This window comes from Frieseomelitta varia, unplaced genomic scaffold (genome assembly GCF_011392965.1).
Source record: "Frieseomelitta varia isolate USP_RPSP 00005682 unplaced genomic scaffold, Fvar_1.2 scaffold_207, whole genome shotgun sequence".
NCBI classification, from domain to species: Eukaryota; Metazoa; Arthropoda; class Insecta; order Hymenoptera; family Apidae; genus Frieseomelitta; species Frieseomelitta varia.
In genome coordinates, this window is record NW_025109828.1 from 58,802 (window position 1) to 74,897 (window position 16,096).

Below are 16,096 nucleotides of genomic sequence, written 5' to 3' on the forward strand. Positions count from 1 at the left end.
ATGCAGAAATGGGAAAGTCGAAAAACATTAGCGAAACAGATTAATTCACGTTAATATTTTCAAAAATTTTTAAGTAACATAAACAGTATATAGTATATATATTTACTTTATATATATTATAGTATATATAGTATATGTATAGTATACTTTATATAGTATATTATAGTATATATAGTATATATATTTACTTTATATATATTATAGTATATATATATTTACTTCATATGCAATATATTACTTCATACATTAAAATATATAGTAGATATAGTTTATTTTATATAGTATTTAAAGTAAACATTTTTAAAAGTAATTGTGAAAATTTGAACAAACGTAGTCTATCGACAAAGAATGAAAAATATGTGTTCCTAATATTTTTCAAAGGTCGAAATCTAATACCTAATTACTTCCTAATGACGAGTTTTCGGCTGAAAGGAGGCAATTGTTGATATTTTCGATTCACGACGCCAGTCATTGGAATCTCGCGATCGCTACACGGATTTCGTAGTTGGTTTCACAAATTCGCAACGATACTCGTGGCATTAGGTAGGTGAATGGAAGGCCGGGCTACTTTCAAGAGAAACGTGAGTACACCCTTACCTTCTGTAGTCGCTTTTGCAGAGGATCATGCCGCTCCTGGTGTAGCACGAGTGGCCGATTTCCGCCAGTGCCGCGCCACAGTACGAGCACTTGAGGCAACCGTTGTGCCAATACCGATCCATCGCCAGCAACAGCCATCTTTCGACTATTTGACCGCCGCAACCGGCACACTGCTGGATCCCCGTTGGTCCACTTGGGCCACCTTCTTGCTGCAACAGAAAACCAGAGACCTGTTCTTCACCGTTCGTCATTTGCGTAATTCATTATTTATTGTCAACAATCGAAAGTCTCCCTTTGAAAAATAAAAGATTTACAATTCACCAAAAGAGGACAGTCTACGTTCTGTGAATTTGACGTACAAATCGTGGAATTTTTTGATTAATTCGAAGTTTCATAGAAGTTTAGTTAAAATATAAAAATAGGTTATTAGACAATGTTTGTCAAATGACTAATTTAAAGCTTGAAGCTAGCCAAATCGGTAAAGATACATCTGAGCGATTATCAAATTTCAATAAATTTCTTTTTTACAATACTTAGAACTTTGTCTCAACGAGGTAAATCTTCCATTTGTGCGAAGTATTTATGTTAAAAAAATTAATGTATTATAAAAAATATTTACATGTACATGTTTATATAAAATATACCCAATATATTTAGATTATATACAAAAATGATATAGATCAGAAGAAACATAATTTCCTAAAAAAAATTATAAATAACGATGATCTGCAGAGTTTAATTCCAATATTTATAAAATTATTCGTATGACGAACAAAGGCTGGAAATGTATCAAGGAATTTAGCCTGAACTTGCTCTGGCGACAACCCAGTAGAATTTTCTAAAGAATTTTCCGCGACAGAGTAAATAATGTTGCTGGATTTCGAAATAGTGTTTCCCCGGGCAAGTTCTCGAATAATAATTGGCTCACGCAATTAGGAAGGAACAAAGTTACTCGGTGACTTCAACTTCTTGCGGGGCCGAGAGCTGCAAACTTCGCCCAACCAACGGGCGCGAAGTGGAAATTGATTTGTCCAAACAAAGCGGCGAATGCTACTTTCACGGATACATAGGTGTGAAAATACATGGAACAATTTCCGATTGATAGTCTGCTAATTAAACGAACGTGGGATCTGCATGCCCGCCCACCTGCTGCTGGAAATTTTTCGAAATTTTCCGACATAGTGTGGGGTTTATTACACGCGGTGCAGAAAGTAGAATAAGAAGCATAGAGACACATTTGCCGACTCGACGAAATAAATACGAAAACACTGTGCCGGCTTCCTTAATTAAAATGCAATGCCCTATCCAGCGTTCGAAGTAAAGTTCTATTAATGCGGACTGCTGTGAAATAATAATTAAATATGTTTAATTAAACGACGAAACACGCAAAGAAAATGATATAGCTCCGGTTACGAAATGGCAGACGAGACATTTTGATTAAGAAAGACAGCGTATTGCTAACCACAAAGGTAGTAACAGCGCGCAAGGAATGTATAATAAAACCAGTTTCTTTTATATATATATATATATATATATATATATGTATGTATGTATGTATATACCTTTGAGCTTTCGTATCATTTCGTATCTTCGGTCTATCGCAAAATATCTGTAAGACATAATGGTCTGCGCGAGGCAGTAACTGAATTATAAAGTATCATCATATTTCATAATGTTAATGGGCGAAGAAGTCGTAAAAGTTAATTTACCACAAATTGGTTCTTCAATAAAGCCTGCCTTTCCCCGGTATAGAAATCACCTGCAGTATCACTCCGCCGTACAAATTTTCTTCGTCGTTTCCGTGGAATTACGAAAGCGAAAGAAAGAAAACGAAAGAAAAAGAAGAAAAAAAAAGGAGGAGAGGAGTACACATTTGGAGGACGATAAATCATTGCATTGTTAGTTGCAGCGACTTTTCCACCGTTTCGTAACCGAGCGTGCACCCCATTAACGCAAACGCAATTACACGTGATCGTAATTACGCGAATTACGTAATTACGCAGGCCGATTAAACGGCCGATGGTGTATTTCTTGTTTTAATCGGCCAAGACTTTGGCTGTTTTATCGGTGTGTCCATTGGCCGATTACGTAACGAAAATGTCGAGCGTAATAACACGTTGCAACGCGCGAGTTCGCGACGACCCACAATGCTTCTATTAACAGAAACCGGTGATGAGGCGAGGAGAGAGACAGAGAAGAACAGAGAGAGAGAGAGAGAGAGAGAGAAAGGCATTGCTATAATTAATACGAAATCGAAAGTCATTAACTGACGATAAATCATCGTGATGCGTCAAACGAGCAATCTCGGCGAACACTTAGTCGTTTCGATTATATAAACGCCGGTAAGCGTGAATAATCGTGGCCGACGTCGCTGATTATTAAAATATACGGCTATCCCGATAAACCAACCTGAGAATTGTCGCTGTTCTCTATGTAGCGAAACCTACCCGAGTCGAAGTCTACACAAAGATTTGAAGAAGATATCGCGTGTACTTCTTAATTAAATTATCTAAATTTTATCTACCACGCTGCTTTAAAATGTCTAAAAAAATTACTTTTGCAAGTCGTGTCCTTTTCGTATTTTTTTTTTTTCGTTTCTTTCGTTCAATTTGAAACATTCAGCTGTCTGTAGAAACAATCGTATACCTGTTTGGTTTACAAAAGCCAGGTTAGAAACACGTTTCACGACGCGTGAGTCAGAATTTCAAATTTCGTTATTAGTGACGTTTTTTTGTTTCAAATCGACTGGGAAATGCGTTTATGTGTGATTAATATATAAGCACGAACAATTGTGAACTTTGAACATTTAATAAGTGGTGAAAATTGCCCTACTGAATATTTATTAATATTTACAGTCTCTATACTTGCTCGTAACGTAACTTCTATGTACATTCTCCGATTTGTCTCAAACTTTACCAATACGATCATGACGATCGCGTCCCATTTCAATGCTAATGGACTTTCAGAATGTAGAAACATAACACGCTCGAGGCGTTCGTGACAGATATATCTCAAAAAAAAAAAAAAAAGAAAAGAAAAAAAGAAAAAAATTCTCGGTGCGACACTTTGACCAGAGAGAGTAGCCTTGGAAATTTTCCTTCGTTTGATCGAGCGTCCGTTCGCGTGGATCCTGTGGTGGATAAATTCGAGGCACCGCGGTGCGATCGTAATCTGTCTCAAAGTAAAAATTCACGTGAAGCGTGACTAACGCGCGGAACAATTAAGGGGATAGGTTATCTTCAAAGCGAATCTTTTATTACAGGAAATTGAAAAGAAGGAGAAAAAAAAAAGAAAGCACGAGAGTACATATGCATATACATACATACATACATACATACGTACGTACGTACAAACGGGTCCAAGGAGTATTATAGTTTTCTGGGAACTTGCACATTTAGACGCTTCCAATTTGCTGGCAAGCGGCGGAGTGTCGTTTCAATAAGCTCGAATTCAAGCGGCCCGTACCTTTTCTTGCCGGTCATGAACGTCATTAATTTCTGTCAGCCGCATAATAAACTCTAAACGGATCCGAGCGAGCCACGCTAAAGACCGGCCACTTCAAGCCTTTTCTTCGATTCACTGTTCGACTCGAGGGAAATCAATTCGGCGTCTAAATGACACGACACGTTAACGCGGCGTATTTTTCCTTCAAATTAAAATTGAAACTCGCGGAATTCGAGGCGAGCGTGATCGTAGGCACTGAAGTTCCACCGTGTTGAACGCCTGGCTGGATAAATGGATGACTGGTTAATTTGAGAACGCGCGTTAAATATCGTTGACGTGTTGCAGATAAAATTGAAGATATATTTAGAATAAACAGAGGACACTATTATAGAGTGTGTTCTGTTCACATCGATCGAAATGAATGGAAATAAAGATTTATAGATTGATTTGTGAAACGAATTTTAAACGATCAATGAACATATAAATATTGTACGGAGATACAGAACGGCAATATAATTTAAAATAACAAGATTGAATGAAAGAGGTGAGTATGGAGTATGCAGACAAAATTAAATAAAATAATTAAAGCGTTGCTGTTGTGAGTGGTTCTGTTATATCAATCAAATGAATGGAAATAAAGAAGTCTGAGGAAGATTTATAGATTGACTAGTGATAGATGAATTTTAAACGATCATTAAATATAAATACTATACATGAATATTAAAGATGTTCACTGACGACTACAGTAATAAAACAAAACAATAAAAGAGTAAGTAGGTATATAAAATTAGAGATACATCTAAAATAAATAAGGGATTGCTACTGTGAATGGGAATAAAGAAGATTTATAGATTGACTCGTAAAGGAGGAATTTTAAACAATCGATAAACATAAATATTGTGCATAGATATTGAAGACGTTCATTATAATATAATTTGAAACAAAGAGGCAATGAAAGATATTGCAGATAAAATTAGAGATGTGTTTAAAATAATCAGAGGATTATGCTGCTATGAGTGGCTCTGTTATATCAACCAAATGGATGGGAAAGAATTTAGAATATTAACGAAAATTGACTTTATGAAAGAGGAATTTTAAACAATTGATAATCACAAATATTATGTATAAATATATTATGTATAGAGTTAGAAGTATCCATAAGTAATGTCGTTTTCTTCAAATTTAATAAACATTGCCATCCAGTGACAATAATTTATCTCATTATTAAATAAACTATATTTTAGTTAAATATATTGATATTTAGTGTGCTTATTGTTAAAGTACATTACAGATTAAAACTGTATTAACTCTTAGATAGAATAAAATTTTGTACAATATCAAAAAATGACATTGGGGACATATGTATAGTATATGTTAAAAATGTTTAGCAACAACTACGATATAATTACTAAACAACAAGAAAATGAAAGAAATAAATGTGTATATCAAAATATTGTTTGAAATTTGATAAAAATTACGTGACAAAAATCTCTACAACGACTCGAATAAATTTTCCAACTCCGCATTGGAAATCCCCCCTCGCAGATTATACCGGAAGTGTGACCGATCAAAATGCGTCCGAATAGAAAAAAAACGAGTGTGCTCGGAACAAATTTGTCATAAATAATTTCACCAGGCGACGAACGAATGAATCGATCAAACGAGAAAATGTCTCCATAAAACCGTTCAATGGCAACCTGTTCGGCGAAACGAAACTGCTTCCGAGCGAGTGCCAGCGTTATTACTCGCGCGACGAACGGCGTGGAAGCCTCGAAAAACATAGCGAGCGCAACTGGTTCCAAGTCCAAGCGTTGCTTGATTTACTGGAACGATTTCTATGATAATCTGGCGGAACAAGCCTGGAGACTTGAGGAACGCGCGAACGAACGAGAGGGCCCGAAAGATCACCGCGACACGACAAATTCAAAATCGAGCATACCAGCGCCGCGCGCAAACTCTGATCCCCTTGGAAAGCTTCTTGCAATATCGCGATGTCGTAATTTGCTTACAACGATCGTGTGGCTTATCGTTTGACTTGGATCTCGCGGAATATCGCGACCACGGCGACGTTTGTTTCCACGCGAGTCCGCAAAAAAGAAAGAAGAAAAGAAAATATAACGCCAAGTTGAGAGTGAAAAAAAAAGAGTGCTAGATAGACAGGATAAGCGAGAGAGAGAGAGAGAGAGATGGGGGAGGGGAGTTCAAGGTGGCCCGTTCGGGGAAACGTTGAAAAAAGAAAAAAGAAACAAGAAGCGTGTCCTTAGAAAGCGACGCGTGCAGCAGCGCCGGTAATTTATCGAAGGAATTAGCGTCACGCGGTAAACTCGATACTCGTGTCCGACCCACGGGGAAAACCGTTTTCCTTCCCGCTTTTTGTCCGACCTAACGACACTTCTTTCGCAATTACCACGCAATTACGATCGAGTCCAGTTACTATAATCGAATGAAACTCGCGTGATTGCGCGTAGGAGGTGAATCACGACGTGCAACAAGGGGGACACGGTACGATCACGTTGATCAGCGTGAATTCGATTGTTCTTACGGTGTTGATGCAACGAGTCGAAACAAATCGCCAGGGAAGGAATTCGAAGAACGGTGGAGAAGGGAAGAGAAAGAGAAAGAGAGAGAGAGAGAGAGAGAGAGAGAGAGAGAGAGAGAGAGAGAGAGAGAGAGAGAGAGAGAGAGAGAGAGAGAGAGAGAGAAAATCAGAGTAAACGTAAGCAGCGTCATTTTAAACAAACACAGGAGAAACGCTCTCCGCGTTGCGCAATCGTTAGCTTGTTGGAAAAATTTAATTAGTCCCCCACGGTTTCCCTAATGAGAACCATCTTCGCGACACGGGCAAAAAAGCACGGTATATTGTCTTTCGTTGAATGGATAGAGAGAGAGGAAGAGAGAGCGAGAGAGGGGGGAGGGATGGAGGGATCGATGAATATGCATATTTAAGTGGGAGAACGTTCGATTCACGACGATACCATTAACGCGAGACTGTGATCGGAAACAGCCCGAGCATCGGGACAAATCAAGGCAATCGGAACTGCCCGGAGTCGTTCGAGCAATTTGCTCCAACTAGAATCACCGTCGAGCCGTCCACCGGCCAGATCCTGATGAAATTCGGCCGTCTAGCCTCGGAATTCACAACCGAGAACCGGTTCGATACGAGTCAGCGGACGTTGAACGATTTTTTTTCGACGCTTCATTGATCCCCCGTTAATTATTCATATTCGACTTGTGCAACGTAAACAGTTGCGTAACAGAGTGGTACAGATTCGCCGCTTAACGAAGAAGACACTGAGAAGAAGAATAATTCAGGATGAAATAGGCAAACCACAGCATCCATCCGGGCAGTTGGTTGCACGGATATTGCCACGGTTTGTCGCAACCGAAACGCCGCAAACAGATTAGCCAAATTACGAAATCAAACGAACAATTGACTCTTACAATTTTATCTCCGGTGAAACACTTCATCTGGTTCATCCGCGATGCGATGGCGCTGTAGTGATGCGCGTGCACCTCCATGATCACCAAACTCGGCTCCCTCCAACACACACACTGCTCGGAAACGACCCGCTCCTCCAACGCTGCTCGCGTATTCACACCAGCAACGACGACGATATCATTCGTTTCGATTCACTTTGCACGCGAAACGTAGATCCTGTCCGACGTATCACCTTCCTCCGAATCACCAGGAAGAACCATCCGAGAGACACGATATACTATATATACGCGTGTATACGGGACCTCCGAGAGGAGCACGTTCTTGGAATCTACGCGTCGCGACGAAGTTGCGTTGCCGTCGGCAACCGACAACAGGCTTCTCTCGATCCGCTGCAAAGCGTCGTGCCTCGCATCCCGTGGTCCTAGTTCGCGATACGAGATGGCGACCGGATCCGAAAACTTCTTTCTGCCTGGTAGTAACAATGATCGTGGCAACGCAACGTAGAAAGCGGTCAGAAAACGTCGAGAGAAACGACGACGACGACGACGACGACGACGACGAAACGTTCGCAGAGAGACAGAATGCACAGAGCGAGAAGAAAAAGGCGAACCGATCCCGACCGAAGTCAGCAGCGAACTGACTGGTCCGCGGCTGCTTTGGGCCTCTGAATGCCTGGCGAGAGGCCCCCGGGTTCAGGTACCCCAGCCAGCCACAGCAGGAGTGGGCCTGCTGGTGGGGAGAATAAAAAGGTGAGCCTAGAAAGGACCTAACTAACGTTGAAAGGGGACGGGACCCATCCATAGCTCCGGCCAGGTCGAACGAGGACAAAGATATCGTGGTAGGGGAACGTGGGACAGAGACCGTGGCAAGTATTACCGAGTGAAACATGCTGCGCGGAGAGAGGAGGGGGCGGTGTTCGATGGAAAGGGGCAGCCTGGTCTCCTCTGGGTCCCCTCCGCCCCTATTCAATTATATTTCTCCATGGTAAATGCCTATATTGTTACGTTTGTCAATGGCGAGCTAAGTGAGGGTCACGTAGATCGGTAATGCCTTCTGAATTTTAGCCTGCGATCCTGCTGCCACGATTCTCTTTTTCTCTCTCTCTCTCTTTCTCTTTCTCTTTCTCTCTTCTTCGTCGCTCTCCACCGAGATTCGTTGGTATCGAACTATGGCTCGTCTCACCTGTATACTACGCTGATTTTCAACTGGGGTGAGAAGTCGTTTTCGGACGTTGATCTGTTGACACGAGTCGAAGGATGGAGGTTCAGTTGCATTGAATGACTTGGTTACTTCGACTTAGGTTTCACTGGACTTAGCGAAACGATAGAGAAGTCATTGCAAACTTGCGAAATTTCAGCTTTAGAAGAACTACGAACTTTATCGTTATTCGAACAGAGACGTGTCGATTGTTTGAACGATTCCCAGGACGATTCGTCGCCTGCGATTGGTGTTTCTCGCGATTAGGAACAGGTATTATTGTTTGGAGGAAATTAGACGGTGAGGAGGGAATGGATTTTTACGTAATGAACGGTCGACACTGGTTATTACACGAACAATGAGTCGCGTACATGTTCCAGCTGCTTCCGGTTGAAAACATTTTCTCGTGACCATCCTCGCGCGACCAGCCAGCGTAGAAAGTGCATTTTAATCGTACTAGGAGAACCGTTTCGCGATACCGATTCCTTTTCCCTCTTGATGGAAAGAAGTTGGCCGGAAAACGTTCGAACCTCGTTAACGAGAGATTTAATTTAATTTAATTCCTTTCGCCGTTTTGATTCCGTGACGGACGTGTGGAGGGAAACGGCAACGAGTGAGAATAATAAAAACGTTAACTACAATAACGCTACGACGAAAATAATTGACTCGAGAGAACGGAAAATGAGAAATGATCTACAAAGCAATTTTTACCGTTTGGCGAAAGAGTAAAAAATTATTTGAAAACATTGGGACACCGTACATGAGTCACCCTATACATATATTATACCAGAGTCGAGTCTCTAGTTTCAGTTACAGGCTACGGTTAAAATTAACCTCGGTAAAGGAAGAAACATCACAGAAACGCGTATTCAGGAATGTACAGTCTCGCCGTGTCAACAAACTCGTGACAGTGACAGTATTTCCAAGTGATAAATCCACCTCCGAGTCTATCAGTATCGCACTTAGACTCTCTCCACCGAGCTGTCAAGCAGCTTACCTTAAGCGTACAATTGTTGTTGTGATTGACCGGTGGATAAGCAGGATGTCCCGGTAAGTGAGGGTGTGGGTGTCCAGGGTGATGTGGATGATCGGTCATCATTCCAGCACCGCTGTGATGATGCCCGTTGCTACCCATGCCCTGTCCAGGCTGGAGGGAGCCGTACGGGGTAGCCGGGTCGATTGCTGGCCCATGGGGCGGCGAATGGGGACTAGGCAGGTCCGGGGTGGTTGTGGTGCCGCCACCGCCGCCTCCACCGCCTCCGCCGCCGGTACTGTAGCCGTGATGAGGCCCGGAATGATGCGGACTGCTGGAGAGCGAGGGATGATGCGGGTAGGCTGCCGAGTGGCCCGGATGGTGGGGGTTCATACCAGCGGTTAGAGCGCTCGCCAGCTTGACCAATGAGAGGGTGGGCCCGACGAGCCCACCAACAGCTTCCCACGACGAAAAACAAAAGCTCGTGGCCTAACCTAACGTGGAAGCTTACTGGGGAGCGGCTCTTTTCGAACCGGCTCGCTTCTTCCGGCTCTCTGCCGATACCTGAAACCAGAAAGAACAACGTTACGAGGGTTGTTTTACGGGATTGTTTCCTATTTATGGTCGACGGGCCGGTGTGGTGGCGTTGACGGTTAACACGGACTGCAGTTGCAGATAGAGGCCCAAGGGCAAAAACATGTTGTAAAGATTGGGATAATTGGTGGAACAACTGTGTTTGACGAGTGTTAAATGTTAGAAGGTACATGAAATCCTTTGCGTAAGATTTGTACAAAGTGACGTCAGCCGTCAATTGCGTGGCAACGTCGAGTGCTTTTATTTATCTATTCTATTTACCGATGTATGTACGTCTATTACGAATGTAACAGAAATTATATAAACGTTAGGAAACAAATTAGACAGACTGCATATTCATAGACGTTGCGAATTACAATTACAAATGGAGATCGTACGAGATGGTACGTTAAGAATAATTACGTACCGGCTACTTATAGACGATTCAATTCATCACGAGATCTGCGAATCACACTAAACTACTATTTTAAAAACTTTACGTATCTGACATCGAGAGTAGAGGTATGCAAATTCTTATCTGCTGCAACAGAAAAAAAAAAAAAAAAAAAAAAAATGATCGGAATTCTCGAAACGTCCTGCGAACGATGAAAGTCTAATTGCCGCGGCAAGTCAACAGTATCGATCAACAGAATCGATCGGCGAATCGTTCGCGAGGAAGTTCGAGCAGCCTTCGAAACTTATTTCACAAGGGTGGGGGATCGCGAGCTGGCGAAAAATCTCGAAAACACACAATATTTAGGCCAGTCGACAGTTGCCGAACTGGTCGTAAATGCGACCACGATGGCATTACATTCGACCGCGATGGAACCGCGCGCCGTCTGATATTAATTTCACCGGCGGCCGGAGTTCCATGCAATTTTATTGGCCTCTTAAGACGACGCGCAACGATTTCATAATGTCTTCTTCCTCTATGCCCCTTCCGGATCTTCGCTCGCGATTCCAATGAAACAGCAGTTCGTAGCAAAACGATCCAAACGCCGGGTGGTTCGCGAGGGGGAAACGCAGAGAGGAAGAGGAAGGAGGAGAAGATGGAAGAAGAACGAGAAAGAGGGGATGAGGGACCTTTTACGACAGGGTAATTCGCGAAAGAGTTCGCCCGTCGAAGGAATATTTAAATTCAATCCGGATGCAACGGTAGTAAAGCATCACGGTCGCTGCAGATGGGAGTGGGGCAGCAGCAACCTGGAAGGGCGAAGGGTGGCAAACGTGGCCTTGTTCGCCGACCGTTCTGTTCCCTCGTTCTGCTTCTCATTCCTTTGACGCTTTTTCTCATCCCTACCTCTGCAGTAAGCCCTCGTCCTCCTCGCCCTCGCAGAAGGACCGTGCGATAAAGACGTACTCGATCGTCGTCGTTGTAACTACAGACAGCCAACGGATGCCCAGACGATTGGCGTAATAAACATTTTACGAGGATCAGCGCCCAAGGTTTATTTGCCGATCGGGCTCGCGCGGTGTAATTACGTATCGGACGACTGTGAGTGATTTCAATGTTTCTAATTTACACACGGCAGTGTTTCTCGACTGACATATCAGATCGATTGACAAACGATCTAAGCTAGACTCTTTTTACATACTCCAATTTCTTCTGGTTCTAGTCAGACTTTTTATCTCTAGCTTTTTCTTAGTTAGATTTTTTTTTTTTTTTTTTACGACACACCGTGATTGAGAAGCGTCGTTAATCGGCAGAAAGGAAACGTCGAGCTGGGTGTAACCTGCGGCGAATTTACGTTTCCGTTTCCCGTGGCGCGGCTAGATTTCTCGCGGCTGATGTAGGCGTGACAACGTCAAAGATCTAATTTTCCGGGCTATAATTCGAGCAGGGTCCAGGGGAAAACAGGGAGTCAGGGAAATCGATAGGAAAGATAATTTCGATCGGGAAGTTGCTCAATGGGGAGCACAGTCACCGGAAACGAAGCGTCCGCTGCGGCGACGAACAAAGCCCGCTCTAATTACACCCCCTCCCCTTCATGATCTTTTCCGGCATCCAATCGGATCTTCTCGTTTTCCTCGCCCTTCGCGCGATTTAATCTCGTTAAATTGTCGTCGTCAACACCTTCCAGTCACCAGTCAACACGTAATATAGGCGTTCCTCCGAAAGCGAGCGATTCATCTTCCAACAGTTTCACCATCCCCGAGAGAGATCTAACGCGGCTCCGGTGGAAGGAAATCGGGGAAGAGAGCGTGTGGAACATTCACACGAACTAGATAAATTTTCATTTAACGAGGTCCGAGCGAAGAGTATGCGAAATAATCAGAATTTAAGTCAAAGGTTAGAAAATTGTATCGTGTCCCGGTTGTTGGATTTTAAAATATTGAAAACTGTCGGAGAGTTCTAATCTCCAACGTCTTTTGTATTAGAGCGACACCTATGTTCTCTGTTATAATAGAGAGACTCTGCTGCGCTTTTCTCTCTAGTAAATGAAGAATAGCAACGAGCAACGTGTGTCCGAATTCATTCGACGTTTATATATCCATTTTGAGTCCCGTAATCCTCAATAAATTTATAACAAAAACGATAAAATGTACAAAGACAATTTACAAAGTAAGAGCAATTCTCTCTCTCTAGAGAGGTTTGTCTATCTTTATCTAGACGCAGCTTCGTGTCTAAATCATCCTGCACGACTCACGTCTCTCGGCAAACGAGTTTTCTCCTCTCCTGGAAGGAAGGCTCACGCTTTCCACGGAGCCTCGTTAATCCGAGAAAAACGTTCGGCCGAACAATGGCCGTTCGATTGGTTATCAAACAGCCTCGTTAACGTCGGATTATCCGACGCGGCCGGTGAATAGGAGGACTAATTACATTAAGAGGCGACGAGTCGAAGAATAAGAGGGAGGGCAGGGTGGATGGGAATCGTCTGGCGATGAAATGCAAATGCTTTGGTGAAATTTTGGTGGAGGCGGCGGAGACACGGTGGTGGTATTAGGATTCATAAAACGAGCTGACCTGTCCCTTCGTTAAGGGCCGTGAAACCGGCGTGTGACCTGCCCGACACGCCCTCCTTAATTAACAATAATCGTCCTTCCTGGTAGCTCAGCGGGTGTCGCTTCGGGACACGATCGCCGACCTATACGAAACCGTTCTCTGTCTTTTTGTAACCGGGCCCGCGTAACGAGTGCCTTTTCTTCTCTCCACGGGTCGTGCCACGTCGTCCTATTTCGCCGGGTCCCTCGCATTAAGGACATAACGGTGCCCGATTCCTGACCGTTTTCGGCAGGAAACTGCGCGCCCGGCCAACTCGGAGCCGTGCTGCTCCCAGGTATATCCACAGTGTGTCCACGCTTCTCCGTGGAATATCCAATTTACCCTTCGACGATTTATTTTCACGTTGGCTCGTTTAACCTTGCCGGCGGCCACTATGCCGATCGCGCTACGTTTCGTCCATTCGATTCTCCGATTTTTCGGCAAGGAGAGTGACGAGTGGCGAGCAGCGATGTTCGATCGCGAGGCTCGTAAATGAAAACGTACAAAGTTGTCCGCGAGGCTGGTTTCGATTTCGCAAAAAGGAAAACAGCAACCATGTCGTGCAATCATGCTCCTTCTTTGCCATACGCGATCGCAAGATGGAATATTGAATAGAACATCAGCGTATTGCAATGGCAGCGCGGGAAATAAGTCGAGGAGTGACTGGCTGATTGGAATTATACCGATCCCTTGCGTTAATTACAGTCTATCGTGACTCCTGTTACAAATACCGCACCGTTAATTAGAAAAAAAAAAAGCTACTTGGAAACGAGGCGGAATCGATCCGTATCTTGGACCGTTTGTACTCGAAGCCTCGAGAGGGGATAATTGCGAGTTCCATTTCAAACGAACTACCTGACACGCTCCCGAGTCCCTTCTCTGACAAGCCAGCGAAGAATCAGCAGTAGCCAAGGTTGAGCGTAACGAGAATCAAACGAAATTTTATCACTGACACTGCTCGATCGCAACTTCTTCAGCTTTCTTGTTGAAAACACGCAATCGATCGAGGTTGCTTGGTTTCGTTTCACGATGCGTAGCTTACGAATTCTATTTCAATCTCCATTCCTCGGTCGCCAGTATTTTTGCGTTAATTGAAATCACCGTCGGCGTCGAGAAAAGGATAAAAACGTAACTGGAGTAAGATATGAAAGTAGACATGTAAGCATATTGTTGCTAGAGTGGAAATTAGGCCCAATTTTGATTATAGTCTCGAAGATACAAGCAGGCCAGATAAATTAGGCCTGATTTTGGCTATAATTCCGAAAGTTTCTGGTGACGGATCGACAAGACATTTCGAGAAAATGGAGAAGGGGTTCTTATTAATTTTCGAGATATTAATAAAAATCTTTCAAAATTTAAAAATCAAAAGTAGCCGATGACACAATCTATAAGGTGTTCCATTTACAACTAGTATGGTTAAATCTCGTTTTCAGGCACCAATTTTTATTGGTGAATTATGAAATCGGCCGATCGTTACCGGTTCTTCACGAAACAGAAACTTTCCGCGCCTAATTAGAGAGCAATGCGGAACGAACGCAAGATGAACAAAAAGAGAGAAGAAGAAACAATACGAGAAAGAGCGAGAAAGTCGAAGGCGGCGACACGATCGAACGAAGCATTTTTGCCGGATTTAATTATACCGACGTTTGAAGATCTCCCGGGGCCCGCAATATTTACCAGCCAATGTGTACTAGCAAGGAAATTAAATTCAGCGCAAGACATCGAAGAAATCGTGCGTCCCGTTGCGCCGCCACCTGCCAGCTTCTTTATCTGTCTCTTCCTCTTCGTTCGTCACATGCACCCCTCCTCTTCCGTTTCTTCCACCGTTAAAACCTCCCTCCACCCTCCTTCTTGTCCAATTAAATCTCGCGATACATGAGTTACGCGCTAATTTCACTGTTAATTGTTAACCGTTAATTATTAATTACCTGTTCGGTTTATCGGTTCATCTGGACAATGCAATTATCGACGGATAAAATCGAAATTCAGAATCGCGCTTAGACGACGATATGTAGATATGTCTGAATTTTCTTTCGTGCTTATACATTGTGTAACGTTATTAAATAGAATAGAAAATATTGAACAGTATAAAAAATGCGAGACATAAAATCATGAGATTTTTGCTTTTGAAGTGGTACAAACAATATTAATTAAATTAAAATATGGTTAGTAAAAATGTGAAGAACTGTATTACAGAATTCTCTTTCGACCATCCTTTCGATTAGGATTATACGTAGATACATAAGTGTAATCGTAAGTTAATTCTCGGATGAAAGGAGACAAAATACCCTTGACAATGTAATTAACTTTATCCTGCTGGGAACGCAAATATTTTGAAAAGTATCGGACAATTTCAATCGCGCGAACCTTTGTTGCGAAATAATTGGAAAGGTATTAAATACAATTGATCGAAGGAAGAAAAGAAAAGAGAGAGAGAGAGAGGAAAAAAAAGAAAGAGAAAGGAACGAAGAGACAAAGAACGATTGAGATACGGGACTGATGCAATGGTTACGCAGATTGTTGCAACGTGACGGCGCTATTAATTGCGAAGAAACGCGCTCGCACAGACAATACGATCGTACGTTCAATCTGTTCCAATTAGTTGCGAGGTTTGTTCATTACGTTCTACGATTATTCGGCCGGATAAAGGCGAGACGGTGACTTACGTTCCAGTTAACGAAGGTCAATGCGAAGCCAGCCGCGCTTCAAAGTCTTTATGGCCAGCCTGGGCCAAGGAAGCAACCTGCGTTGAATCTGAACGCAGCAACCAAACGTTCTTTATATTATTATACATAACTAATTGCAAGTAAATCGCAAGCAAAGCAAGTGCGACATTGCGATCTAGATTTTTCAAATCGAGTCTCGAACGAACCTTGAATTAATAATCAAA

General features: G+C 42.8%; 1 protein-coding gene across 4 annotated transcripts in view; it reads right to left on the minus strand.

The window, feature by feature from the left end:
* Window positions 1-334: 334 nt before the first annotated feature.
* LOC122527025 (protein pygopus-like) overlaps window positions 335-16,096 on the minus strand; it is a 154,283-nt gene continuing 138,521 nt past the window's right edge. For all 4 annotated transcript variants that reach the window (XM_043650808.1, XM_043650807.1, XM_043650806.1 and 1 more), the window contains 2 exons: window positions 9,675-10,214; window positions 335-806 (listed from right to left, as the gene is read on the minus strand). In XM_043650808.1, coding sequence (XP_043506743.1) covers window positions 594-806; window positions 9,675-10,043 — 582 coding nt within the window. In that variant the 5' untranslated portion in view covers window positions 10,044-10,214 and the 3' untranslated portion in view covers window positions 335-593. The remainder of the gene's footprint in view (window positions 807-9,674; window positions 10,215-16,096) is intronic.